The sequence below is a fragment of the Anomaloglossus baeobatrachus genome, chromosome 9 (genome assembly GCF_048569485.1).
Source record: "Anomaloglossus baeobatrachus isolate aAnoBae1 chromosome 9, aAnoBae1.hap1, whole genome shotgun sequence".
In the NCBI taxonomy this organism is placed as follows: Eukaryota; Metazoa; Chordata; class Amphibia; order Anura; family Aromobatidae; genus Anomaloglossus; species Anomaloglossus baeobatrachus.
Window position 1 is genome coordinate 108,784,050 of NC_134361.1, and position 27,183 is coordinate 108,811,232.

Sequence of the window (27,183 nt, forward strand, 5' to 3'; positions counted from 1 at the left end):
TTTTCATGCGTACTATTGTTTTGTGAGGACAAGGTTTTACATTGATGAAACTTTGCTTTAAGAACATTTAGAACGTAGCTATTAGCTATAGTAAGGTAATCTAGGAGCAGCAGCAACTTTTCCTGGTAATAACCGCTTTGCCTGGTAAGGATGTAGAATGTAGAGCTGTCATGATCAGGATCAACAGCAAAGTAGGGGATGTTTTGTTAAAGAAGCCCTCTAATGTTTTTTTTCTACTTAATCTGTCTATGTCATGTAGTGTATGTGTATTAATATACTCCCCTTCCATCCCCTTCTCCAGGATCCAACGCCGTTATGCTCCTCTTCTCAGAGACATTACTCTTCATTCTATCCAGCCCACTCTTTACTCTATGCATCAACCAGAAGATTTCTACAATGTAAGTCTATGTAGCCTTGTTTTCAGGCTACATAGACTTGTATTGTAAAAACCACTTCCGGGTCACGCTGAGCGGAGTGTGACCTATAGAGTCTGCAGAGGTGGTGACGTCACTGAGAAGAGGAGCAGAACGATACTAGGTGAGTAGATTAATACATTCACACTACATTACATGCACCTATGCACAGATTTGGTAAAAAATAAAGTCTTCATAGCAGACCTTCCTTTAGGCAAACCCATTAATAAATGTGTTTCCTGACCATGCTTACTTTGATGAATGTGAATGAAGAACTATGTACATAAAATTAAATATGTGACAGACAATATTGTATTGGGCCCTGCTGTTGTTAATCCTCTTTTAATGACCTTGTGTACAGAACAGAATGTGAAGAGTCAGTTTTTCCTGATGACACAAAACAAAATAGAATAAGTAAGACTTGTCAAGCTTGTTTAGCCGGGGAAAAGATATTTTACTGGTAATCTTTGACGTAGTCTAATATATAAAGCTGAGTGTATATGTGTGTATGTCCGCTAAAGGAATCCGCACCGTCACATTTACAATCACGACATTTTGCACAGACACCTCAATTGACTCAGGAAACGTCATAGACTTTGTTTTGAGGGGAATATTTAACCCTGCGCTTTACAGTTATTCGACCAAAAAGACTGCATACATTAAAGTCAATAGATCTGGGAGCTACAGGTCATTAATAGGAGCTGTGATTGGTTGCTATAGGCAACTAAGGACATTCTTAGTATAAGAAGCTTATGTGTGTGGTAATATGATTACAGTAGAGAAACGGATAGAGAGAGACAGCGAGAGGCAGACAGAAAAAAACAGCGAGAGGGAGACAGAGAGAAACATAAATACAGACAGAGATAGACGGATAGAGAGCCAAACATAGAGAGACAGAGGGACACAGACATACAGAGAGGGAAATAGAGAGAGATAGACAGATATAGAAATGGAGAGAGACAGAGGGAGATGGATAGAGAGACAGAGAGACAGCAAGACAGAAAAAGAGAGAGAGAGAAGCAGACAGGGAAAGAGACACAGAGAGAGAGACACACAGAGAGAGAGAGGCAGATAGGGAGAGAGACAGACAGGAAAACAGACAAAAAAGATAGAGAGGGACAGAGAGAGACACAGCGAGATGGATAGAGAAAGAGACAGACAGACACAGACAGAGAGACAGAAAGATAGAGAGAGACAGTTACTATCCCGGGCAACGTTGGGTACTAGAGCTAGTAATATTATAAAGTTCAACATAAAGAACTGGCATCTGTATGGAACGTAGATCGATTCTGTTAAAAAAAACAAAACAACACAATGTGGCTTAGACAGCACCAGAAATGGTAGACACATACTGCCTCCTTATGCAACAGTCAAACAATCCAGGTTACTGTCTGGACATGAATCGCAAAAGGTAAAATAAAAGTTACTCAACATTTATAAAAAAAAAACAAAACAAAACAAAACAAGATTTTTTTGAGATCCAACATACACCACCTACCAGTTTACTAAGTGTGCTCTAGCATTACAGTGTGGTTACTGAAAAATGTGGAATTTACAACCCTGAGGTTTAGACAGTTCTCTTGCGTATTGGTATTGGATGCAGGAATAAAGGGGTTTTACTGGTCTTCTTTATTTGTTTGCACTGGAAAAGGATGCATGGAAAAAAAGACGGTATAGTTATTCCCAAAATCTGCCCTCCTCTCTAGCACAGCCACTCCAACCATGGAAGTGATCATGTCTCGACCAACCGTTATCTGACTACCATGGCCGCTGATCGGCTTCAGGGTTAGGGCATCATCTCTACTGGTCTGGTGGAGATAGACAAAGTGGCAGCACTGGAACAGAAGCTGGATTCTGGAGGCAAGTACCACATGTCTTCTTATTTTCCTTTATAAGCATTCCTTCCAATTGCTAACATTTAAAAGGCAGGAAAACTCCTTTAAGTTAAAAGGGAAGGTGAATTATATTTAATTTATGTAGCAAAAATCATCTAAATACCTTCATTGGTTCTGGAGATTATTATCTTTACAACTCCTGGAACCCACAGTAATCTGGAGAATGAAAAAGCCACAGTGGCCAGTGCTCCTGGCCCCCAGATCTGCGGGGTACTGTAGCCAGGCGTTATGTGGAGTAGCATGCTGGCACTGATGACTTACAGCACTGGGGTCCTGGGTTTGAGTCTGATTGAAGGGAACATCTGTATGCTCATACCACGTTTGCTTTGGTTTCTTCCAACACTCTAATAGGATGCTTTGTCAATTAGATTGCAAGCTTCAATAGGACCAAGATAATAATACCCATCCCTATCACAAAGAGCATATTCCATCATTAAAGGGGTTTTCCCAAGAAGAATGTTAATTTCAATGTTGATTTTAATCAATATATCATATAATAATAATAATAATATACAGTTAGATGTGTTCAAAAAAACATGTTCCTATGCTGAGATGTTATATATGTGTCCCTGCTATGTACTGTGTAATGGCCGTGTCTGACTGTACAAGAACATGGTCTGATAATACCACAGGCAGGGGAGGAAGCAAAACAGAACATACAGATAACTCAGCACGGGATCATACCTGATTCTTTTTGTGAGGTAAAACATTTCCCTGCCTGTTCTTAAAAAATATTTTACCTCATAGAAAGAATAATTTGCAATACCAAACTATAATATCTGTATAGTTTTTTACTTCCTTCCTGGCCCAGAAGATGTGGAATGATCAGACCATGTCCCTGTACGGCTAGATACGGCCATTACACAGCACATAGCAGGAACACATACATAAGATTATCTCAGCACAGGAACATTTTTCTTAAACACATCCAATTGTATAAATTATCATTATTCTAAGATCTATTAAATAAAATCAACTTTAAAATGAACATTTTTTGTGGGAAAACCCTTTAAGCCTCAATCAAGAGAAGAAAGGAGGGAGGCACTTCACAGTGAGATTTTGCAGTTTTAATAACTTTTTGTAAACAGGTTACAAAATGTAAGGGGAGAGGGGAGTGCAGGCACACCGGATAACGGCCGTTTCGCACTAAGGCAAAGTGCTTCCACAGGTCCTTTAAGCCTCAGTTTACCCTTGTAAGGAAGCATGGGAAACGTATGGAGTGAAAGAGCAAACATATCCACGCCTACTTTCTCAATTCTATTGATTCGATGGTCCAGTACATGGTCCCTACATGCTCATTACATGTCTGGCAGCAGTACCTTACTGCCCTTTAGCATGTCCAATGTGTATTAGACATAATCACCGTTCATTTCTAAGGGAAATACATGAATTGGAAAGTTTAACCAAAAAAGTTTTATATGAATTGGAAAGTGCTGCAGATTATGTTGACAGTACTACACGGGAAAAAAAAAAAGATAGAACCCCCAGTAACATAGATTATTATTGAGCTGTGCTGATAATTCGGACACATTCCATCTGGACAGACATTGGTTGAGCTGGTTTTGGTAAGACACTTACAGAAGATACTGATGCCATATCTGAGGAGTTACTGCCACTGCTAAGGGTCTTCCGGTGTCTTTTAAAGTTAAAGCTGACTTCTGAGGCCGTGTCAGATTCAGTCTAAAACCAAAAAACGACAGAAGAAACATTACAGATAAATTACAAAAATAAGTGAATGATAAATAAAAATATAATGATGATGGCCACATTATGTACTGTGCTTGCCCTTACCTCTGAATGCAGGGCTGGAGTGGATTTGCTCAGCTCCTTGGCACGGTCCGGCTCCAGAAGTTGGTGACTTAACGTGTTCGGTTTGTTATATGCTTAGAGAAACACAAAAAAAAAAGGAAAGAATAGTGAGAAACAAAAAGGATACATCAAAATATATCAAATTGGCAACAAGTAATTCTGATGTGACCTTAGTTGTGTCTTAATCCATGGTCACACCACATTTGTTCTCCTCTTTTCTGTACAAGATCTTCTAAGACTGACGACAGTGTAAAAAATTGGTTTGATTGTTATCCAGAAAAGCGGGACAATTTTTTTCTCACTTGTGATCCTTGTGACGTCCGTTTTTTACAATAGCAATAATTGATTATTTACAGGAGTATCTACTATTCTAAGCAACAGAATTTCAATGTATTAATAAAGATGATAAAGATGCTATATTGTGGCATCTGATTTTTTTTCCTCGCACCCATAGACTTGAGTCTCATCAAATTTCCGAGGCAAATCGCACCATACTGCAATTTTTGTACACAGACAGATTCGGTCAATGAAAAAATAATTAACCTATCATTGAAAAATATTAAATAAAAAATCAGATAGCAGCTTTGCCTTTCTGTTCATTCCACTGCAGCGCATGGAAAACCTGCACCGAGAATATAACCGCAGCATGGAAGCTTGTTGACTACAGAGAAGCAAACAGCTAATAAAAAGTATCCTCTGAAGAATAACGCCAGCCATTTTCCAACTAAGTTTACAGTTGGTTATAATATAATAATATTTATTAATTTATATAGCGCTGTTAATTCCACAACACTTTACATACAATGGCAACACTGTCCCCATTGGGGCTCACAATCTAGGATCCCTGTGACCATGTTTCTGTTGTAGTGTGAGAGGAATCTGGAGTACCCGGAGGAAACCCACACAAACACGGGGAGAACATACAAACTCCTTGCAGATAGTGTCCTTAGTGGGATTTGAATCCAGGACTCCAGCGCTGCAAGGCTGCAGTGCTAACCACTGAGCCACCGTGTTGAGACATCTACAATAGAAATGTATATATCTTATGGTGATATGAGGTTACATGGAACTGTGACTTCACCCAATGTCCTAATAAAAGAGATGGCAGCACTTCTTCTCATTACTTTCCTTAGCTTGGAATAAGGATAGTCATTAACTTCAATAGAGAGATAGGACTTCAAAGTTCAATATAGGGCTGCATTTTTATCACAGATGAAAACCCATTGGCAGCGGTCCCTGAGAATCTGCCACCACAGCTTATTTTTAATGAAAGTGGAAGTTACCAGTGTGAGACATGTAGCTGAAGAGAGCCGACTGTCAGCCATTACATGTCTCACACTAGTAACGCTCCCTTTAAATTAAAATAAGCTCTTGGGTCAGATTCTACAGGAGATCAGTGTCCGGTTTATCTATCCTAATAGCTTATTTACAGATAAAGAAAAATGTGGATTTCTCTGGAATAAGTTATTGTATCAAGGTATTATTTTATTCAGCTTCATGTGACCTGTACGCCCGTATAGGCGGCTTAAGAGGGTTGCTCCTACTGATGGATTCCCTTTAACCATTTCATGATATCCGTAGTACACATTCGGCGCAAGTCAGAAGCAGGCTCACTGGGTAAGCCTGTTCCATACTCGGCAGGTGATAGCTGTGTATTATAACCAGGACTGGCCCCTAACAATCAGGGCTGGAGTGGAGCTCTGCCCACAATTATTAAGCTTTTAAATCATGCTGTCAAGCTCTAACACTTGCATTTAACACACTCCGGCATGGGGTCACGCCATGTTAAGTTCCAATCAGCGCACCCAAGACGTGATCATGGGTCGCTGATGTGGTGCAGCACAGCACGGGGTCTGTTGAAGAGCTCTGTGCTTTTCATCCCAGCGCTCCTTTGAAACTCTCCCTGTGACTGGGCTTCAAAGGAGACTAACTTTCACCATATCAAGCTATGGCATTGCGGTATACAGTGCAAGAGATCAGACATTCACAGGTTATAGTCCCCTAAGGGGTCTATTAGAAACAGTGAAAAGTAAAACAAAAACATTTTAGAAATATGAAAAAAATCTTAATTAGTTCAAACTACACCCATTTTTTCCAATTAAAAATAAAGATAAAATAAAAAAATACACAAAAAAAGTCTGATATATGAAAAAATAAAAATAACCTGATTAGCAAACACTGTAAATAAAAATTTCAAGAACACCAAAATTACGTTTTTTTGTTGCTGCAATATCACAAAAATAGCTGTAACAAGTGGTCAAAACGTCTTTTTTTTATCCCAAAATGGTATTAATAAAAACGTTGTCTAGCGATGCGAAATATAAACCATCACACAGCTCCATTGGCTGAAAAATAAAGATTTTACAGGTCTTGGACAATGGCAACACAACTCCCCAAATTTTGGGGGGCAAAACTCTTGTTTTTTTCATCACTGAAATAATAAAAAATGGACGTTTGGGATTGCCAAGATGGTACAGATGAGGAGAGACTTAATTGCAAGGTCAATTTTGCTACAAAATGTACACCGTAAAAAAAACTCCCAAAAACTCCATATCAATATTGTGTGTTTTACAATTTCTCAGAATTTTTTTTTTCTCTTAATTTCCAGTGCATCATGTGGTAAAATCAATGGTGTCAATCAGAAGTACAACTCGTCCAGCAAATAAAAAGAAGCCCTCATATATCTATGTGGATAGAAAAATAAAAAAGTTATGACTCTGGGAAGAAGGGGAGGAAAAACAAAAACACAAAAATTAAAATTGTCTCCTTCTTGAAGGGGTTAGTATAGTAAAATATATCGGATAGCGCACTTTATGCATTTCTTTTTCACTCTGTTGTCATCTATGTTTTTTAACTCTTCAATATCAAATAGATTAGAGTTAAAGGTGAACAACAATGGGTTATTATACCCTTTTTTTGCCACTTTTGGCAAAATTAGACTAGCACCTTGGAAAACACATCCAAATCCAAAGAGCTCCAGCGTGAACTAGGACATGTGCTTATGGATGCAGAACATTTTTCCATGCTGTTTGCATCAGTGTCTGCCCCTTCTCAAGCTGTCAACAGTTTTCTATAAAAGAACAAAGACCACGATGAAGTCTATTTTACACTCGACTCCACGACTTGTATCAGGAAAAGGATGTGGACGAACAAACAGAACATTTGTAAAGCAGAGTCAACATTATGGACTGAACGCTTGGTTTCCTAGGTACACGGAGAAAAGAGTGCTCTGACTGTGCTGTAATCATCGGTAACTGGCCTTTAAATGGACAATACACAAAAAAAGCTCAAAGCCGATCTGCAACACAACCGACATAGCTACTTTTGATCCTTGAAACACTCACTTTCTGTGGTTGTATAAATGTTCACCATGCTTCGTGCGTTGCTAACGCTGCTGGTCTTTGATGCGGTCACATCTTCAGGAGAACCATCAGCGCTCTGGTCTACAGAAGAAACCGAATACGTATCAGGTTCATGATCAGCATTAGATATCATTTGTTACTAGCTTAAAGAGGGCATACCACCAGTATTTTCACGTATAAACTAAAACCAGTGCTATACTGGCGCTATCATGCTGATTCTAAATATACATTTAGTTGTGAGATCAGATGTATAGTTTCTGAAATATAGGCAAGTAAAGTTTGTGAAATGCACTGTTATTTGATGAGAGGTGCAACAGAATATCTAATAGGTGGGTCGGGTTTTGCTAGGTATTACTGTCGCTCTCTGCTGCCTGTCCTTCCTCCCCCTTGTCCCTCCTCCCTCCTTCCTCCCCCTGTAATAACAGAGACAGGGGGAGGAAGGCCAGGCAGCAGACAGGGGCGGGAATAACTAGCAAAACCCAACCCACCTATTAGATATTGTGCAGCACCTATCAATCAGATAACAGTGCATTTCACAAACTTTACTTGCTTATATTTCAGAAAGTTTACATCCGATCTCACAACTAAAGGTATGTATAGAATTCAGCATGATAGCATCAGTATAGCACTGGCTTTAGTTTATATATGAAAATCCTGGTGGTTGGTTCTCTTTAAAGAGAAAATACAGGCAAAACTACCGTAATATGATAAAAAAAGGTAAAATGTATTACTGTTCCAGCATTGTATCTATTAAATAGTAATTAGTAGTTGTTATTTTAATGCCACATTTTCCCCACATCAGGAACATGTCAGCCATATCTAGTTACCAACAAGATTATGGGTGTTTTTTTGGGGACACTTTATGACTTCATAAAGAAATAACCAACACTCATCGTCCGAGGCATTAAACATTTCTTGAAATTTAGTTATTTTTGTTAGATTTTTATGTTGAGTGGTTTTCTGGACTCAGGTGATCAGTGGCACACCGTTGATCGCTCAAAATCAAGCAGTCCAAAAACTACGGCAATTAGTCCAAAAACTATGGATGACATCACAAGAGGGTTTCTGTATGAGAAGATGCTGTGAGAAAAGACGGGTTTCAGTTCTTTGCCGTGACATCACAGGTGGGTTTAGTCTGGTATTTTGGGGTAACAAGCTGTGAAAAAGTCTGAGGCTGCGAGATAACCTCCTGAGACATCACATCACTGTTTCCTCAGGTAAGTGATGTAATATTAAGTATTTCATTCATGAAAGCTTTTTTGACATCACAATGGGTGGGTTTCAGTCTAATCAACTGTGATATCACAAGGGGTTATTTTTTGTATACGTGACAGATTTATTTAGCTTTTTATCTAAAAGATATTCTTAATTGTTTTTGTATATCAGACCATCTGTTCTAGAACCTGATAGAAATGCCACATTGTCAATCTGGACTTAGTAGATAGTCCTAAAGTCTTTGAAAAGTTGCCAATTTTTGTGGGCAGCACAAAGTAGAGCACACATTTTCAAGCCAGTGTGAATGAGCTCTGCCAAAATGGGAGGAATTAGGACAGGACAGTGGCTTGACCACATACAGTACACCCATCAAATTCATGAAAAGTAGAAGCTTTTATATTCCAGAAATGCTACTCCAGTCACTGAGTGAAGGTCCATTTCTGGTGTAGGGCACAAAGGCACACGCCACTTAGGTGAGATGCCAAATTCATTATGTGGCGGGCACCTCTCAATGAATGTGGCATCTTCTACTATTGCAAAACTGGCATAGTGCAATTGTGAACTACGGTGGTCTTGTTGAATGGGTTGTTTTATCTTTAAGACAAAGGGAGAAAAATAGCAATTATTTCTACCAAACCCCCCCCCCAAAAATCCATCTTCCTCTTTATTACATTCCAGAGGTTTTCAATGGGGTTCAGGTCTGGAGATTGGGCTGACCATGACAGGGTTTTGATGTGGTGGTCCTTCATCCACACATTGATTGACCTAGCTGTGTGGCATGGCGCATTGTCCTGCTGGAAAAACCAGTTCTCAGAGTTGGGGGAACATTGCCTGAGCAGAAGGAAGCAACTGTTTTTCCAGGATAACCTTGTATGCGGCTTGAGTCATATGTGCTTTTGCAAAGTTTAATATGCCCACTTCCAGCCTTGCTGAAGGATCCCCAGATCATCACCGATCCTCCACCAAATTTCACAGTGGGTGCAAGACACTGTGGTTTGTACGCCTCTTCAGCTCTCTGTCTAATCATTAGACGACCATGTGTTGGGCAAAGCTGAAAATTAGACTCATCAGAGAAGATTATCTTACTCCATTCCTCTATGGTCCAATCCTTATGGTCTTTGGCAAACTTTAGCCTGGCTCTTCTTTGCTTCTCATTGATGAAAGGCTTTATTTCTAGCTTTATATGACTTGAGCCCTTCCTTAGGAAGCCTGTTACGAACTGTTCTTGCCGTGCACTTCACCACAGCTGCCATTTGCCATTCCTTTTGTAGGTCAGTGTCATGGCCAGCCCATTCTCCAGACCTGAACTCCATTGAAATCCTCTGGAATGTAAGCAAGAGGAAGATGGATTGTCACAAGCAATCAAACAAAGAACTGCTTACACTTTTGCACCAGGAGTGGCATAAGGTCACCCAAAACCAGTGTGAAAGACTGGTAGAAAGCAGCCAAAACGCATGAAAGCTGTGATAAAAATCATGGTTATTCAACAAAATACTGATATCTGAACTTTTCCTGAGTTAAAACATTAGTATTGTTGTTTCTAAATGATTATGAACTTGTTTTCTTTGCATTATTTGAGGTCTGAAAGCAATGCATTTTTTTGTTATTTTGAAATTCTCTCATTTTCAATAAATAAATAGAAAATGTATTGCTTGGAAATTCGGAGACATGTTGTCAGTAGTTTATAGAATAAAAGAACAATTTACACTTTACTCAAAAATATACCATTAAAGAGAAAAATCAGAAGAACTGAAATTTTTGCCAGAGCTGTATACTCACACACTAAATATATAGTTTTTGGTTTGATATCAATTAAGACATGAAATAACCAATGTTTAAAGTAAAACTATTGATGAACAACAAAAACAGTAATACCGTTTTCAGTTTCCAATGGTGCATGTCCCGTCATGTCTTCATTCTTGGGTTTCTTGGGTTTATGGTCTGTACCACCTTGTTCTTCATCAGAGGACACCGTATCAATTAAAATCTGAACCCTGCTAAAAAGTGACTCTGCTACTTCTGGTTTGCTTTGTGGAACAATGATTTCCTCCACAGAGTCTGTTACTTCTGGCACAGAAATGGGTGCCTGCTTGTCTTTTGGCGAAGAGGAAGTCTCCTTGGTGACTGAAGAAGCTCTAACTGGAAGCTTTGACTTCTTAGAAGAGCGGCTAACTCCACTATTGTCCTCACTATGCGACGTTGTCCCGTTACTTTCCGATACAGAGACACTTCTAGAATTAGATGAACCCTTGCTTTTGGCATAGGTTGATCTTGGTATTGAAGATGGAGTTTTTCGATGTGGAACTACATGGACCATTTCATCTTCGCTGGAGGACACAACTTGGGGTCTTTGTGAGAAGTGCTTCAATCGATGTGCATACTCCGGCAGAGACTTCTCCTCGATATTAACTTTTGTGGTGGATTGCACAGGAACAGAGTGATTTGGCTTTGCAGGAGACTCATCTAAATTCTTTGCATCTTCTGCTTCTTGCTCTAAATGGCTGTGACTTGCATTCCCTGAATTCCCGACTCCCTTTTCCCAAAACTTTCTTAAAGACTTAAATTGGTCTTTGTCTAGCATGGGCTCTTGGTCTCCTTGCAGCTCTTTCATTGAATGAACTTCAAAGTTTGCATTTGTTTTGACGTTTTTAGGCAAATCTATTTCGGGTGAGGATAATCCTGACTGTGCTGTTTCTGTCTTCTTGGAACTGACGCATGAATGATTCAATTGTGGTGAAATGTCAGTCTTTAATGCTTCCCTGCTTGTGCTTCTTTTGACTGGTATCTTACTTGGACTTTTACTTTCTTCTTTTGGACTTTTTTCAGAAGATATTTTTCTGGCAAGAGGTGTAGGTTTTGATACTGAATTTTTATTTCGTGCATTGCCCTCTTGCAAATTACTTCCATCTTCACCTGTGAAATTAAAAAATAATACATACTCACAAAACTAACACAATTTCACAAAGTAAAACATATCTTATTTCATGAAGAATACATAAAAAAAATTAACCACTTAATATTGCCATAAAGAATATAAGGGGAAGTATTTCACACAATTACAAATGAAAATTGGGTGGCAATTGGAAATCGTGGTGTGCACTTGGCCAGCCCAACTGTTAATCTGACGCATTTATAGAATAGCTAGGCATCAAGATAAAGCAGAGTAGAAGCTAAAGGAACTAATTTGATTAACTCTCTGCAATCACATTTTAAGACCTGTTTCACACGTCCGCGTAAAACACTCATATTTCACGGTCCGTGGTGAAAGTGCTTACCTGTGTGCATGTGTCTATGTGTGTTCTACGTGTACTGTCCCTTGTGCTATCCGTGTGACATCCAAATAGCACATGGACAGCATGAGCTGGTATACTTATCTGTTCCCAGCGCTGCTGTTACTTCCAGGTCCGCGGTCAGTGTAGTGAATATGCATGAGCTTAATGAATGGGCACGAAAGTAACAGCAGCTCTGGAGACAGGTAAGTATAAAAAAAAATCTTTATTTTTATGTCATCTGTATTTTCTCGGGTATGTGTCACACTGATCACATCAGTGCGCGGTCTGTGTGACACTTGCGCTGCCGAAGAAAAATGTACATGTCGCTGTGGGAAGCACATGGATTTGCATGTGGTCCACACAGACCATGTGAAACTCAAGACGTGTGCGCAAACCCATTGAATTTAATGGGTCTTTGTGAGTCCGTGTCTCCGGTATGTGTTAAAATGGACGTCATACGTACCGGAAACACGGACGTGTGAAAGAGGGCTAAGAAAGTACCAGTTACATTGTTCTTTAAGTTTTCACTTGTCCTACCTGCTCTTGCTACAATGAAATGCCTTACAAGAGTAAACAAATATGATGGCCAATTATATATTTTTATCCACTATTGCCACTCATAAATTTCTCTAGCATTATATATGTGGGTATACATGTATGTATATATGAGTATATATTCATACCTTTACATTGTGTGGATTCAGCTTACTATTTTTAACATGTATCTACTGACATTTTCTCAATAAAATGTATGATTTTTTCATAGTTATTGTTTGGTCATAGTCATGCTTTTTGTATATGTTATTCTCTGCATACTGAGCGGTGAAGAAGCTGCTCCTCTATGACTGAAAGCCGAAGGCTACCAGAAGTAATAAACTTCATTACCTCCCGGCAGCGGGGCTCTCATTGTGGCAGCTGCACAACTTTAGAACACTAATAACCTACACATCTACAGATTAATAACAGTTTTTTACTTGACAAGTTTCTTTTAAGATAAAATCAGGAAACTGTTAAAAGACTGTGAAACAAGAGGATGCAGGATAATGGGTCCTGTACATAATAAACTCAAGTCAGCTGAATATGCCAACAATCTAATGTGTATGGAGGCCTCCCGACTCTCCTTTGACAGAAGACATCTTCCACAAAAAACACAGGAGCATTCAGCCGGACAAAGTGTTCCTGTGTATGAAGCAGTCGGAAAAGATGGCTGCCGGTTGATCGATGTGTTGACTGACTGCTAGTTAATGTGTATGGGGTTCTTAAGGATCTTTATTCCTACAGCTATAAGCTAGAAGTGTTGTAGGGTCTTTCTTTCACCCTCGTCAGAAGATAATATGCACTCAGGATTGATAGGAGACTGTGTGTTACACTTGTGTTCTTCATAGGGCATGTACGAAATAGCCATAGCCAAAATCATAATAACCATAGTAAGCAGATAATCTCTATATAATGCATATAATACATACAATACACGTTACCTTGTTCTGGAAAGTTTCTCGTCTTAGAAGATGACGATAGGCCTCTATTAGTTACAGCATCTGGTGTTTTATTGTCATTTACGGTTCTCTGTAAAAAAAAGTTTTACAAATATTGGCTGTACAGGTAGCAGACACTTGTGTGGCTAACATTTCCTGGGACCTTATAATGTGGATAATTTCTATTATGAAAATTGGAAAAGTTTGAAGGGGTTTTCCAGAATTACACAAACTTTGCTATTGTTCCAAAAACAGCACCACTCCTGTTACCAGAATATGTATTGTTTTGAAGTTCCACCCGTGGAGTTCCAACAGTGCTGCCCAAAATCAATACAGGCATTAATCAGAGGCAAGTGTGGAGCTGTTTCTTGTAGAAAGCCGCCTTTGTTTTCTTAGGCAGTGTTCACATTCTGCACTACAAAAGCAAAATCACGCCACCTGCAGCAGTGAAGGAACTGAAGAGTTTGCAGGTTATACCTTACTCATCGATTGCTACAGGTGGGTGTAGCTGGTGGTCACATATGGCACCCGCATTGTGGAACCCTGAGGGGCACTAACCCTAGAATTGAACAGCTCCTGCATTACTTTTTTTTTACAGGCACTAGCATTGGAGGGGACAAATAAAAGGAGGCAAATTGGTGATACCTGGAACACAAATGGAAGACTATCATTTTTTACCTTTTCGACTATTATATGGGTCAAGACACAATTAAGGAAGAGGATGATCATGATAACTGAAATGATTGTTTTAGCTGTTTGTTTTGTTCTTTTCCATAAGATGTATAGACATCTATGTACATCTCGTCTGTAAGACTCGAGAATGTAGTTTCTATAAGCAGGTTGTGATCCTTACTGCCCAAGGATCCTATCATGGTAAGCAGCATTTTATACCTGAATGTTTTACACACCTCTAGCATAACGCATGGTTTGCCTTCAGAATGGTGCGACACTGGTCCTTTCCAATTATACTATCCAAGCAGAATTACCCATAAATCCAAACACATTTGTCCCATAATTACTTGCCTTTTCTGGTACATAATGAGAGGATGATTCAGGTTCTGAAGAGGAGTCTATCCTGAGCTCAGGCACCCTGGCAGTCCGATCATTATTACTGTCAATGGCACTGAAAATGATAAAAGATGAAAGATGTGTAGTGGCCCTGTCCAGATTGTGTCTGTTTTTTTAAGTACATTCTCTTATATGTAATATTATGCTATATGTTATAAGTAAAGCATTTTTCATTTGTTGTGTTCTAGCACCATCTACTGGTGAAAACTGTAAGAATCTGAAGTGTTCATTGGGTGTTATCCTATTGGCCAGTTATTGGTCACATGGCTCAACAGGTGGAGCTATTCTCCAGCCTCTGTCGGAAAAGAACTGGTTCTGGCTGAGTCTCCTCTGAGGGAAGACATTATGTGGAGAATCTCTTCACCACAAGACTCCTGCTAGGCCAAGGCCTAGAAATTCATCATTTCCTGACTTTTACAGCCAATATGCTGAAGGCTTCCTATCATGAATCCTCACTGGCCAGATATACATCTCTTCAGACAGTACTGCTTACTGAATATATACCAGACCCTACTGCATGCAGATTGGGGAAGTTTGAGGGTCTCCCGCCCCACTGCAATATTATTGGTTTTCATGCCATTGTCCACGCACTGGGCAACTATCTACATTTGCTTACATGTACTGCACGTGTCTGAACTAGTGACATTAGTGAAATTAACCCCAGTGAAATTAACCCCAGGACTCCAGGTCTGTACAATCTTATTATATCTACCCTCTAAGCTCCAAGAGACTCTGAACCTGCTTCTAAAGGCATACCAGTATAAAATCTGAAGCAAATCGTGCTCTTAAAGCTACAGAACCCTAATTACACTTCAGTATTCAACACCAAGCTATATTTGCCGTGGCCTAGCCACAAAAGACCGTGAAACATACAGTATATTCCGTGTTGTTTTCCTTTGTTCCTGCTGTATTAAAGCAACTGTTATCCCCAAGACCGTGTCTGTGAACTGTCCATCAGCTGTGGATACTGTGTGGGGGTGGATAGCAGGGAACATCAGGGCCTTGTAGACCACCCAGGGAACACGGCCCCTGCACCCTTGTGCCAGAACAGCAACTGTGACATATAGAACATTTGAGGTCCTCTGTCCCTGGGCCCTTACAAAGGTCGAATTTTGGCGTCACGAACAGGATTCGAACCTGTGCGGGGAAACATGGTCCTAATCCTTGTTTACACAAGACCCCAATTTGTGGGAAGGTAAAGAATATAAATCTGTGGTAAATGACACTACGTGTTCCTCGGCCTAAGGATCACCTTGTCGGTTTAACCCTGCAAGGTTATTACTGGATTGCAATACTGGTAGAAAATGTTTTACATACTCCATTGTAAAACTTGTCTAAAGTCATATGAGATAACCATTAACAAATATTTCACCCACCATGACTATATTACTAGCATTGGATTTGTATTCCCACCAGTATCTGCTCAAATTCAAAAGTTTACAGTAAAATCCCTTCCCCATACTGTCACTCCTTGCATTCCTGTGATGAAAAAGCATGGTGCTCAGTAGTACAGAGGTACAGCACGCCCACCGAACTAGCTCCCTGATCTCTGGTTTTATTAGATATTGGTAATCTAGATCAACTGTGTGGCACTACAGGTATGAAAGCAACTCTATAGTATCTATTCCCTTGGATCAAATGGGTTGTCCCATGAAGTAATGAGAGAAGATGTCTCATGAAATGTCATACAGTGTATTTCCCTGTCTAAAGTCGAAATGTCCAGCTGGCGAGGTTTCCACTGTCAAAAACATCTATGACTCTAACCCTAATCATGCACGACTCCGACCTTAACCCTAATCATGTGCGGCTCCTTAACCCTAATCATGCGCGGCTCCTTAACCCTACTCATGCACGGCGGCTCTAACTTGAATGGTATAGGTTTCTAATATGAGTGGAATATGGTTCCCTAATCTGAATGGTATACGGTTCCCTAATCTAAATGGTATATGTGCCGCCCAGGCACAGACTGGGGTGCTCGGATCTGGGGTGGTCGTGGCTCGAGGGGTCTGGACCAGGGCTCTGCACTCACTCCGATCCTTGAAAGGGGGATTATTTACAGGGGAGAAGTTTGTGACGCCACCTGTGGGTTGCGGTAATGGGAGTATCGCCGCTGCTGGAAGGAGTACCGGGGCAGATGGTGTGGGGCAGCAAGGTGTCAGTCCCTCCGCAGGTAGGGAAGTCCCCGGACTCTGGGATTTTTGGTGGATGCTGGGGAGCGCAGGGTGCAGGGGAACAGAGTACTCACTGTGGGTAGTCGTGGTGCAGGATAAGGATTATAAAGTAGACACTCACACTGAAGGTAAACCAAAGTCTCTGTGCATCACAGTCACTACGGGGAGGCCCATCCAGGTGTCCGCTCCCACGTGGTAATCCGGAGCCCACCTCCGTGCAAAATTTAGTTGTCTGTTGTGGCCCTTTGGCTTGAAGCTGTTAGGGCCCCGCTCACTATATTTAGTGTAGCTGTGCTCTTGATGGCTGGCACTTGGGATTTTAGTGGGCCGCTTTACTGGAAAGCCCCATCCCCCGTGGTGTGATGTCGCCTTCAATCTCTGAGCTCTTAGGGAAGTTCGTGGAGATACTCTCCCTCCCAGGTTAATTATCAGGACGTTGAATCGGTTCCTGACCTAGGGTCCAGTACCCCGTCGTGCTCGGTACCGGTCAGTTCTTTGGGTTCCTGGTGCCGACAGTCCCCCTAGACTATGTCAGTCGCACCCTTTCCAAGGTCACTGCTATCGGTCCCCGACTCCTCTGGTCCCGGACCACTGTCTGCGACCCAACCTCGGTCTAGCTCCCCGGGAGCTACCACTCCAGCTGCTCACTCTTTGAAGGCTCTCACTCAACTCTTCTCTCACTTTGAGAGCTGACTCTAAACTGACTTCCTCCCTCCCACTAGTCTGCCTGACCCCTAGGTGGGTGGCCCTATTCCAGCTTGACCAACCCACTGATGTGTCTGACAAGTCATGATGTGAGGTGTGATTGGGATTTGTGGTGCTGATGGTAGTGACACCGTTTTCTTAGGAACCTGGAACCATGGGGAGTAGGTCCTGTACCCTGGGTAAGGATTGCAGTTCCCTTTGGCACCCTGATATACTCAGGAGCGCCACATATACCGTTCTCTAATCTGAATGGTATACGGTTCCCTAATCTGAATGGCATGCGACTCTAACTTGAATTATATACAGTTCCCTAATCTGATTGGTGTGTGGCTCTAACTGGAATCGCGCGGCTCTAACTGGAATCGCATGGCGTGGCTCTAACCAGAATCACAAGGCTCTAAATGGAATCATCTGAGGTTCTAACCTGAATTGTCTAACCTGAATTGTCTGTAATTTAACAAGAACCATCTGCTGCCCAACCCCTTTCAATCACAAAGAAAAAAAAAAGATCATGTTTAAGGCTAGGTTCACACTTCCGTTAACTTGTATCAGTCACAATCCGCTGCTCTGGTAAACAACGGAATCCGTTTAGCGGATTCCGTTGTTCCCATAGACTTGTATGAGCGGCGGATTGTGACTGATGATTCTGCGTTGCACCCTCCGCCCGACTGATCAGTCGTGGAACGACTGACCGCCGGGCGGGAGGAACGCAGCCTGTAACGTTTTTTGAGCAGTGCAATCCGTCGGATTTCGCTGCGCATGCTCTCTCTGGCTCCCTGCACACGTCACCAGCTTTGCTTGGTTACCCGATATTTACCCTGGTTACGGTGCAGGGAGCCAGCGCTAAGCGGTGTACGCCAGTAACCAAGGTAAATATCGGGTAACCAAGGTAAACATCGGGTGCTTTGCTTTACCCGATATTTAGTCTGGTTACGTGTGCAGGGAGCAGACACTTCCCCGCTCGGCCCCGCCCCCTCCCCCACTCCGCACATGTACACACACACACTCACACACACTCACCTGTCCCCAGCCCTGCAGACCGCAGCACTGCCACTGACATCCTCAGCGCCTGGCCCCACTCGGCTCCTCCCCCTCCCGCACTCCGCATGTGTGCACTCACACACACACACACACACACACACACACTCACCTTTCCCCAGCCATGAAGACCGCAGCACTGCCACTGACATCCTCAGCGCCTGGCTCCGCCCCCTGCTCGGCTCCGCCCCCTCCCGCACTCCGCATGTGTACACTCACTCACACACACACTCACTCACAACACTTACTCACACACTCACCTGTCCCCAGCCATGCAGACCGCAGCACTGCCACTGACATCCTCAGCGCTCGGCTACCCCCCCCCGCTCGGCTCCGCCCCCTCCCACACACAACGGAGTCCGAAAATGACTGATACAAAATAACGGAAGTGTGAACTTAGCCTAAAATGGTCATCCTGCTTCTATCTAACGTGTAAAGCAGACACCATGTTTACTTCTCATTTTAGAGAATTGTAATTCCCAAAATATTTTGCAAAGCTGTGAAAGTTGCTAATAAATACCTTATATATCAGAATAATTTGGTCCCAGAAGTTTCAGAGCTACTGTGCTGGACTTTGTTAATTTTTGCATCTTTATGTGAAATTACCTTTGCTGTTCCTGAGAGTCGTACTCCACACGTGTGGATAGATTCAATATGGCTTCTTTAAAATTCTCTCCTTTCCCATTCTTTACACCTAATTGTAAAATAAAATATGGATGACATGGTAATAATTGAATTCTAGTATAATGTAGAATGAAAAGAAAGTAATATTTTTTAAATACAGATTGATGCACAAACATTTCATGAATCGCTCATGGATACAGCAATATAAGTGTCTACTCTGAGGGTCTCAAGTGTATCAGTTATGTACAGTACAGACCAAAAGTTTGGACACACCTTCTCATCTCTAGAACAACTGTTAAGAGGAGACTTTGTGCAGCAGGCCTTCATGGTAAAATAGCTGCTAGGAAACCACTGCTAAGGACAGGTAACAAGCAGAAGAGACTTGTTTGGGCTAAAGAACACAAGGAATGGACATTAGACCAGTGGAAATCTGTGCTTTGGTCTGATGAGTCCAAATTTGAGATCTTTGGATCTAACCACCGTGTCTTTGTACAAAAGGTGAATGGATGGACTCTACATGCCTGGTTCCCACCGTGAAGCATGGAGGAGGAGGTGTGATGGTGTGGGGGTGCTTTGCTGGTGACACTGTTGGGGATTTATTCAAAATTGAAGGCATATAAAACCAGCATGGCTACCAGAGCATCTTGCAGCGGTATGCTATTCCATCCGGTTTGCGTTTAGTTGGACCATCATTTATTTTTCAACAGGACAATGACCCCAAACACACCTCCAGGCTGTGTAAGGGCTGTTTGACTAAGAAGGAGAGTGATGGGGTGCTACGCCAGATGACCTGGTCTCCATAGTCACCAGACCTGAACCCAATCGAGATGGTTTGGGGTGAGCTGGACCACAGAGTGAAGGCAAAAGGGCCAACAAGTGCTAAGCATCTCTGGGAACTCCTTCAAGACTGTTGGAAAACGATTTCCGGTGACTACCTCTTAAATCTCATCAAGAGAATGCCAAGAGTGTGCAAAGCAGTAATCAAAGCAAAAGGTGGCTACTTTGAAGAACCTAGAATATAAGACATATTTTCAGTTGTTTCACACTTTTTTGTTAATTATTTTATTCCACATGTGTTAATTCATAGTTTTGATGCCTTCAATGTGAATCTACAATTTTCAGTGTTCTGAAAATAAAGAAAACTCTTTGAAAGAGAAGGTGTGTCCAAACTTTTGGTATCTAAACAATTACAAACCATAAGGATGGCTGCACGGAGCTTAACCCCTTAACGAATGCTGATATGTCTTTTCACAAGGGTAAAAGAAAAAATGGACCATACAATTTGTTGAACAATTTCTTCTGCATACACCAATACCCCATATGTAGTGGAAAACTACTTTGTGGGCGCACGGCAGGGTTCATAATGGAAAGAGCGCTATATGAATTTTGGAACGCCATTTAGGCTGGAAAACATTGCAGACGCCATATCAAATTTGAAGAGCCCTTGACATAGCAAAACAGCAGAAACCCCCACAAGGGACACCATTTTGGAAACTACACCTCTCGAGGAACTTATCTAGGGGTGTAATGAGCATTTTTCACCAACAAGCGAGTCACAGAATTGTATTACATTGTATTACATTTTTCCACTAAAATGTTGTTTTGGCCCCAAGTTGTTAATTTTGAAAAGTGGTAATAGGAGAAAACAAAAGGTACAATTTGTTATGCAATTTCTCCTGAGCATACCCATATATGGTCGAAAATTACTTTTCAGACAAAGTGCAAAGGTCAGAATGGAAGGAGTGCTATATTGCAGAGCAGATTTTGCAAGGGTGCCATGTCATATTGGCAGAGCCCCTGAGGTACCAGAACAGCAGAATCCCCACAAGTGACAACATTTTCCAAACTATACCCCTCAATTAATCTAAGGGTGCAGTGAGCATGTTGACACCACATGTGCCTCACAGAGGTTTATATCACTATAATGTTATTTAGCTCCAAGTGTTACATTTTTATAATGGCCAATAGAAAATAAATAGACCACACATTTTCTTGTGCACTTTCTCCTAAGTGCAACAATACCCACTATGTAAATCGGGAACTACTTTTGAGGCACAGTGAAACCCTCAGAAGGGAAGGAGTGAGATATTATAGTGCAGATTTTGTTGTTATGGTTTACGGTATGGATGCCTTGTTACATTGGCAGAGCCCCTGAGGTGTCAGAACAGCTGAACCCCCATAAGTTTCACCTTTTTACAAAACTCGCCCCCCTTGATGAATTTATATATTGGTACAGTGATCATATTAATACCACAGGTGTGTCACATAATTTTACATCATTGGGTGATGATGAAAAAAATTATTACATTTTTACCACAAAAAATGTTTTAGCCCCAGATTTTACATTCTCACATGTGAAAATGGGTAACAATGGAACCAAAATGTGTCATACAATTTCTGCTGAGCATGGAAATACACCATAGGTACACAACTGCTTAACCACTCAGCGAGATGTGCAAGGGAGGCAATTTGATCCTTGGAGCACAGATTATCCTAGAATAGACTCCCTATACAGAACCTCTAAGTGCCAGAAGGGAAGGATCACCCCTCAAGTGACCCCCATTTTGGAAATGACAGCTGTCTGTGAATTTAGCCAGTGTAGTGGCTATGTTGACTCGATGGATGGTTCCCAAAAACAAACAGTAAGGGATAATGGCAAGTGAAACTTGTAAATCTGTAATTGTACTGCCCAGACATTGTAGTGCCCATAGATTGTGCCCAGCTCACACTCCTGGAGTCATATACCTAGTAAATTAAAAGGGCTCTCCTCACTACAGAAATGCAAAACATTTGGATGCTAGATATGGTTTAGGCACACTATGGTGCTCAGAAGGAGAGGGGCATTGAGATTTGGGAGGGCAGATTTTGCTGGATTTGTTTTTTGGGGGGAGCCATGGCACTTTTCCAAAGCCTTTGGGTTACGTACGACGTGGAAGCATTATCCATTTCTATTGACAGATGACAGACTTGAGTGGAGTTTTTTTTGTGTGTGTGTGTAATGAGTTGAACTTTTTACATAACATTTTGGATCACATTTATCCTGTGCTCTACGCTGAGCACTCACTTTAGGATTCACATATAAATCTCAGAATGACGTGATTCAGATGAACCTCCAAAGGATCCATTCACTATAATTCTTTAATGAGACAGCAGAGGAAGGCCATGTGCGCACGTTAGCTTTTTGCATACATTTACGCAGCACTTTGCACTGCAGCGTAAACGCATGCATTGTGCGTCCCCAGCAAACTATGTAACTTGTGCAAATTCCATGAGCACGTTGCGTTTTAGAACGCAGCGATTTGCATGCTGAAATTTGTGGCCGAAACGCTGCGTTCTAAAAAGCAATATGTCACTTCTTTTGTGCATTTCGGATGCTTTTCCCACTCTGTATGGCAGAGCAAGCATCCAGAACGCATGAATTCTGCATCCATTCCGCATTCCAAAACGCAGCTTTTCGGCTGTGCTTTGAAACGCACATGCAGTGACAAAACGCTGCCGTATATTTGACAACCAGAACGCAGACGTGTGCACATTGCCTTACTCTGCACTCCATCAGGCCACAGTTCAAAGATGTCTGTCTTTTTAGAAGTGCACAAAATTGTTGGTGATTGCAATTTTATTAACTCTTAAAAAGATGGGCACAGCTGGACTATAGGCCAGTGTTATGTCGCGGACTGGGGAAGGTCCGATGTCAGGCCAAACACACAACTTAAAAGGGGTAACCCCACGACAAACAAGGGGTACACTAGGGACACTAACAGTGAGCTCTACCGCTAGTGGAAGGAAGATGGACACCTCCTCCACTTACCTGCCACTATACCCTGCACTCCTAGCCAGTCCTTACAAAGGTTCCTCACCTGTCGCCGAGAAGGAACTTGAAGGCCTGAATAAGCCTACAATAGTCCTGGCTAGTGAGTGGGCAGATAAGGGACGCTAGCAGCACCACTGCACTAAAACAACACACCAGGAAAGGAAGAGAGACAGGGGGAAAACACTACAATAAACTGCTGTAGTCAGCGCCAAGACTGCAGCCACCATAGCAACTTCAGCACAGGGTTACAGCAGCTCCTTCCACCTCAAGGATCAGCATCCAAATGGCAAAGAATAACCGGCACCCTCTGCTGATAGCAGAAGGTATATAAGGAGACTGGGAGTGGTCCCAAACCGGTAACATCTGATCAGATTCAGAAGCTGCTGTAAAGCAACCTAACATTAACCCTATGACTGGAAGAGGAAAGGGAATCCATTTAACATTGAGAGTCTAGCATGGAAATTACTCAAGTCCTGAATCTGTCACTATTTTTATAATGCAGAGAGACAGGCGTGACAGCCAGAGACAGTCCATAGTGTCTTCATCTGCCTCATTATAGTGAATGTGCAGCCGGGGATTCCATCTGAATCACAAATTTCAGTGATTTGCATGTAAACTGTGGTGTAAGCGTTCAGCAATAATAGAGGTTAGATACATTTTTTCATTGAATGTCTGATTTCTATTTTAATACTATGCGCCTGTAAGTGTGTGAACGGAGCCCTATGCAAGCCACTAGTGTGCAATTTTACCATCAAGCAATCACCCCCTCCATATTCTGGAGTTGTGTGAGTGATTTACTCCTATTGCACCTGTCATATTTCCATCTATTGGGGGTCTGGTTGCACCCTGTTAGTGCATTAGTGTTTCTTGGCCTGAGCAGTTCGTCACTGCCTTATCCTGCTGTGACTATTTTAATAAGCAAATTATTGCAAAAATGCAGATTTACTGATCCATACAACCAATGTTTGCTACTAATTACTTGACATCAGTCTCACTTCAGCTGATGTGTGATATGGGAAATAAAGCACATGCTCACAAAATTATTACTTATGCAGCAGATTCCTATCACATATGTGGTTATTGGTCTTTATTTCTGATTTTGTAAGCAGACATATGTATATATATATATATATATATATATATATATATATATATATATATATATATATATATATATATATATACACAGTCAGGGCCAGAAATATTTGGACAGTGACACAAGTTTTGTTATTTTAGCTGTTTACAAAAACATGTTCAGAAATACAATTATATATATAATATGGGCTGAAAGTGCACACTCCCAGCTGCAATATGAGAGTTTTCACATCCAAATCGGAGAAAGGGTTTAGGAATCATAGCTCTGTAATGCATAGCCTCCTCTTTTTCAAGGGACCAAAAGTAATTGGACAAGGGACTCTAAGGGCTGCAATTAACTCTGAAGGCATCTCCCTCGTTAACCTGTAATCAATGAAGTAGTTAAAAGGTCTGGGGTTGATTACAGGTGTGTGGTTTTGCATTTGGAAGCTGTTGCTGTGACCAGACAACATGCGGTCTAAGGAACTCTCAATTGAGGTGAAGCAGAACATCCTGAGGCTGAAAAAAAAGAAAAAATCCATCAGAGAGATAGCAGACATGCTTGGAGTAGCAAAATCAACAGTCGGGTACATTCTGAGAAAAAAGGAATTGACTGGTGAGCTTGGGAACTCAAAAAGGCCTGGGCGTCCACGGATGACAACAGTGGTGGATGATCGCCGCATACTTTCTTTGGTGAAGAAGAACCCGTTCACAACATCAACTGAAGTCCAGAACACTCTCAGTGAAGTAGGTGTATCTGTCTCTAAGTCAACAGTAAAGAGAAGACTCCATGAAAGTAAATACAAAGGGTTCACATCTAGATGCAAACCATTCATCAATTCCAAAAATAGACAGGCCAGAGTTAAATTTGCTGAAAAACACCTCATGAAGCCAGCTCAGTTCTGGAAAAGTATTCTATGGACAGATGAGACAAAGATCAACCTGTACCAGAATGATGGGAAGAAAAAAGTTTGGAGAAGAAAGGGAACGGCACATAATCCAAGGCACACCACATCCTCTGTAAAACATGGTGGAGGCAACGTGATGGAATGGGCATGCATGGCTTTCAATGGCACTGGGTCACTTGTGTTTATTGATGACATAACAGCAGACAAGAGTAGCCGGATGAATTCTGAAGTGTACCGGGATATACTTTCAGCCCAGATTCAGCCAAATGCCGCAAAGTTGATCGGACGGCGCTTCATAGTACAGATGGACAATGACCCCAAGCATACAGCCAAAGCTACCCAGGAGTTCATGAGTGCAAAAAAGTGGAACATTCTGCAATGGCCAAGTCAATCACCAGATCTTAACCCAATTGAGCATGCATTTCACTTGCTCAAATCCAGACTTAAGACGGAAAGACCCACAAACAAGCAAGACCTGAAGGCTGCGGCTGTAAAGGCCTGGCAAAACATTAAGAAGGAGGAAACCCAGCGTTTGGTGATGTCCATGGGTTCCAGACTTAAGGCAGTGATTGCCTCCAAAGGATTCGCAACAAAATATTGAAAATAAAAATATTTTGTTTGGGTTTGGTTTATTTGTCCAATTACTTTTGACCTCCTAAAATGTGGAGTGTTTGTAAAGAAATGTGTACAATTCCTACAATTTCTATCAGATATTTTTGTTCAAACCTTCAAATTAAACGTTACAATCTGCACTTGAATTCTGTTGTAGAGGTTTCATTTCAAATCCAATGTGGTGGCATGCAGAGCCCAACTCGCGAAAATTGTGTCACTGTCCAAATATTTCTGGACCTAACTGTATATATATATATATATATATATATATATATATATAAAAAATAATATATATATATTCAATAAAGACAAGAAGGACAGACCCGTTGAAGCACCAGTATAGGGTGCGAAACGGCCGTCGTCTGACGTGCTGTCCCGTCTCACTCCCTCCCCGGTTTGCCTACAGCATGTTAACTAGCACATGTGAATAAAATACCCACCTCTTGCACAGCAACTATCGGTGAGTGCTCACAAGCCTGTCACAAATCTAATGTTATTTATTTATCTTACTCACTTAGGCCCCCTTCACATGTGTAGAGAAACACTGACGTTTTGCACGGCCGTGTTGAAGGTGCGTATCACTATCGTGTGCCGTGATTTTGGCACACAGGTGTCTTCCGTGTGCTATCTGTGATGGCACACGTGTGTTCTCCATGTGCTATCTGTGAAAGCACACGGAGAGCAGGAACTTTTTACTCACCTGTCCCTGGCGCTGCTGTCTCAGTCACTGCTGATTCTGGGTCCGCAGTGCAGTGAATATTCATGAGCATAATTAGCTGGCCCGGAAGCAAGTGACACTTGTGCCGAAGGCAGCAGCGCTGGAGACAGGCGAGAATAGAAAATAATTCTATTTCAAAGACGTGTTTTCTCCGATATGTGTCACATCAGTGTGTGGTCCGTGTGACATCAGTGCTGCCGATGAAACACGGACTTGGCTCCGTGCGGAATATATGGACACAGATGAAAATGGGTGAAAACGGGAGAAAACACAGATGTGTGAGAAGACCCATTGATTTTAATGGGAATGTGTATGTCAGTGTCTCTGGTACGTATGAAAACGGAGATCATATGTACTGGAATCACGAACGTGTGAAGGGGGCCTTATATAGCGGCATTATATCCACAGCGCTTTACAGATACACACAAATTCCTAATGGCAGTGCCTAGATACATTGAATTCCATGCTACCTTTTATGTACAGAAAATCTGAAGTTTCTTTTGCTGCTTTTAGTCGGAGGCATAGGCTTCTTGATCAGTTTATTGCATCCTTGCCTGTGCATATTTGCAAAACTATCAAAAACATGTAATAAGTGACAAAATGCAAAATGCAGATATTTACCATGAGCATACAGAATATTTTTCACTGCGGCACGGCAGAAATATTATGCCTTATGGGTTAAAATGTCATCAGCTTGTCAGCCTGATAGCACTGAAGCTAATCCTCTCCAGGACTTTGGGTTAACAACTTCCTGGTTAGTTACAAAAGTCACCTGATATGGACAAACATAGGAGGAGGCTAACAAACAGAATAGAGCAGCCGGTACTGTTTATACTGGCACAGGCCCAGTGCGAACTGGGAACCAGAAAGGAATACAAACTAAAACTGGTACTTCCTTGTGACAATGTTTTTGAGGGCATGAAATTGATGGTTATATGGCAATAGTCATATAGCCCTAAAGGGAATCTGTCATCAGGTTTTTGCTCCCCCATCTGAGAGCAGCATAATGTAGA

The 27,183-nt window shown here is 41.6% G+C and overlaps 1 protein-coding gene across 1 annotated transcript in view; it reads right to left on the reverse strand.

Moving 5' to 3' along the window:
- The window catches only part of LOC142251279 (synaptotagmin-like protein 2), a 152,395-nt gene that overhangs the window by 40,070 nt on the left and 85,142 nt on the right, over positions 1 to 27,183 (reverse strand). Inside the window, exons 5-11 of the mRNA XM_075323924.1 lie at positions 19,030 to 19,117; positions 14,465 to 14,564; positions 13,445 to 13,532; positions 10,570 to 11,607; positions 7,462 to 7,560; positions 4,100 to 4,191; positions 3,887 to 3,988 (exon numbers count right to left, since the gene is read on the reverse strand). Coding sequence (XP_075180039.1) covers positions 3,887 to 3,988; positions 4,100 to 4,191; positions 7,462 to 7,560; positions 10,570 to 11,607; positions 13,445 to 13,532; positions 14,465 to 14,564; positions 19,030 to 19,117 — 1,607 coding nt within the window. The remainder of the gene's footprint in view (positions 1 to 3,886; positions 3,989 to 4,099; positions 4,192 to 7,461; positions 7,561 to 10,569; positions 11,608 to 13,444; positions 13,533 to 14,464; positions 14,565 to 19,029; positions 19,118 to 27,183) is intronic.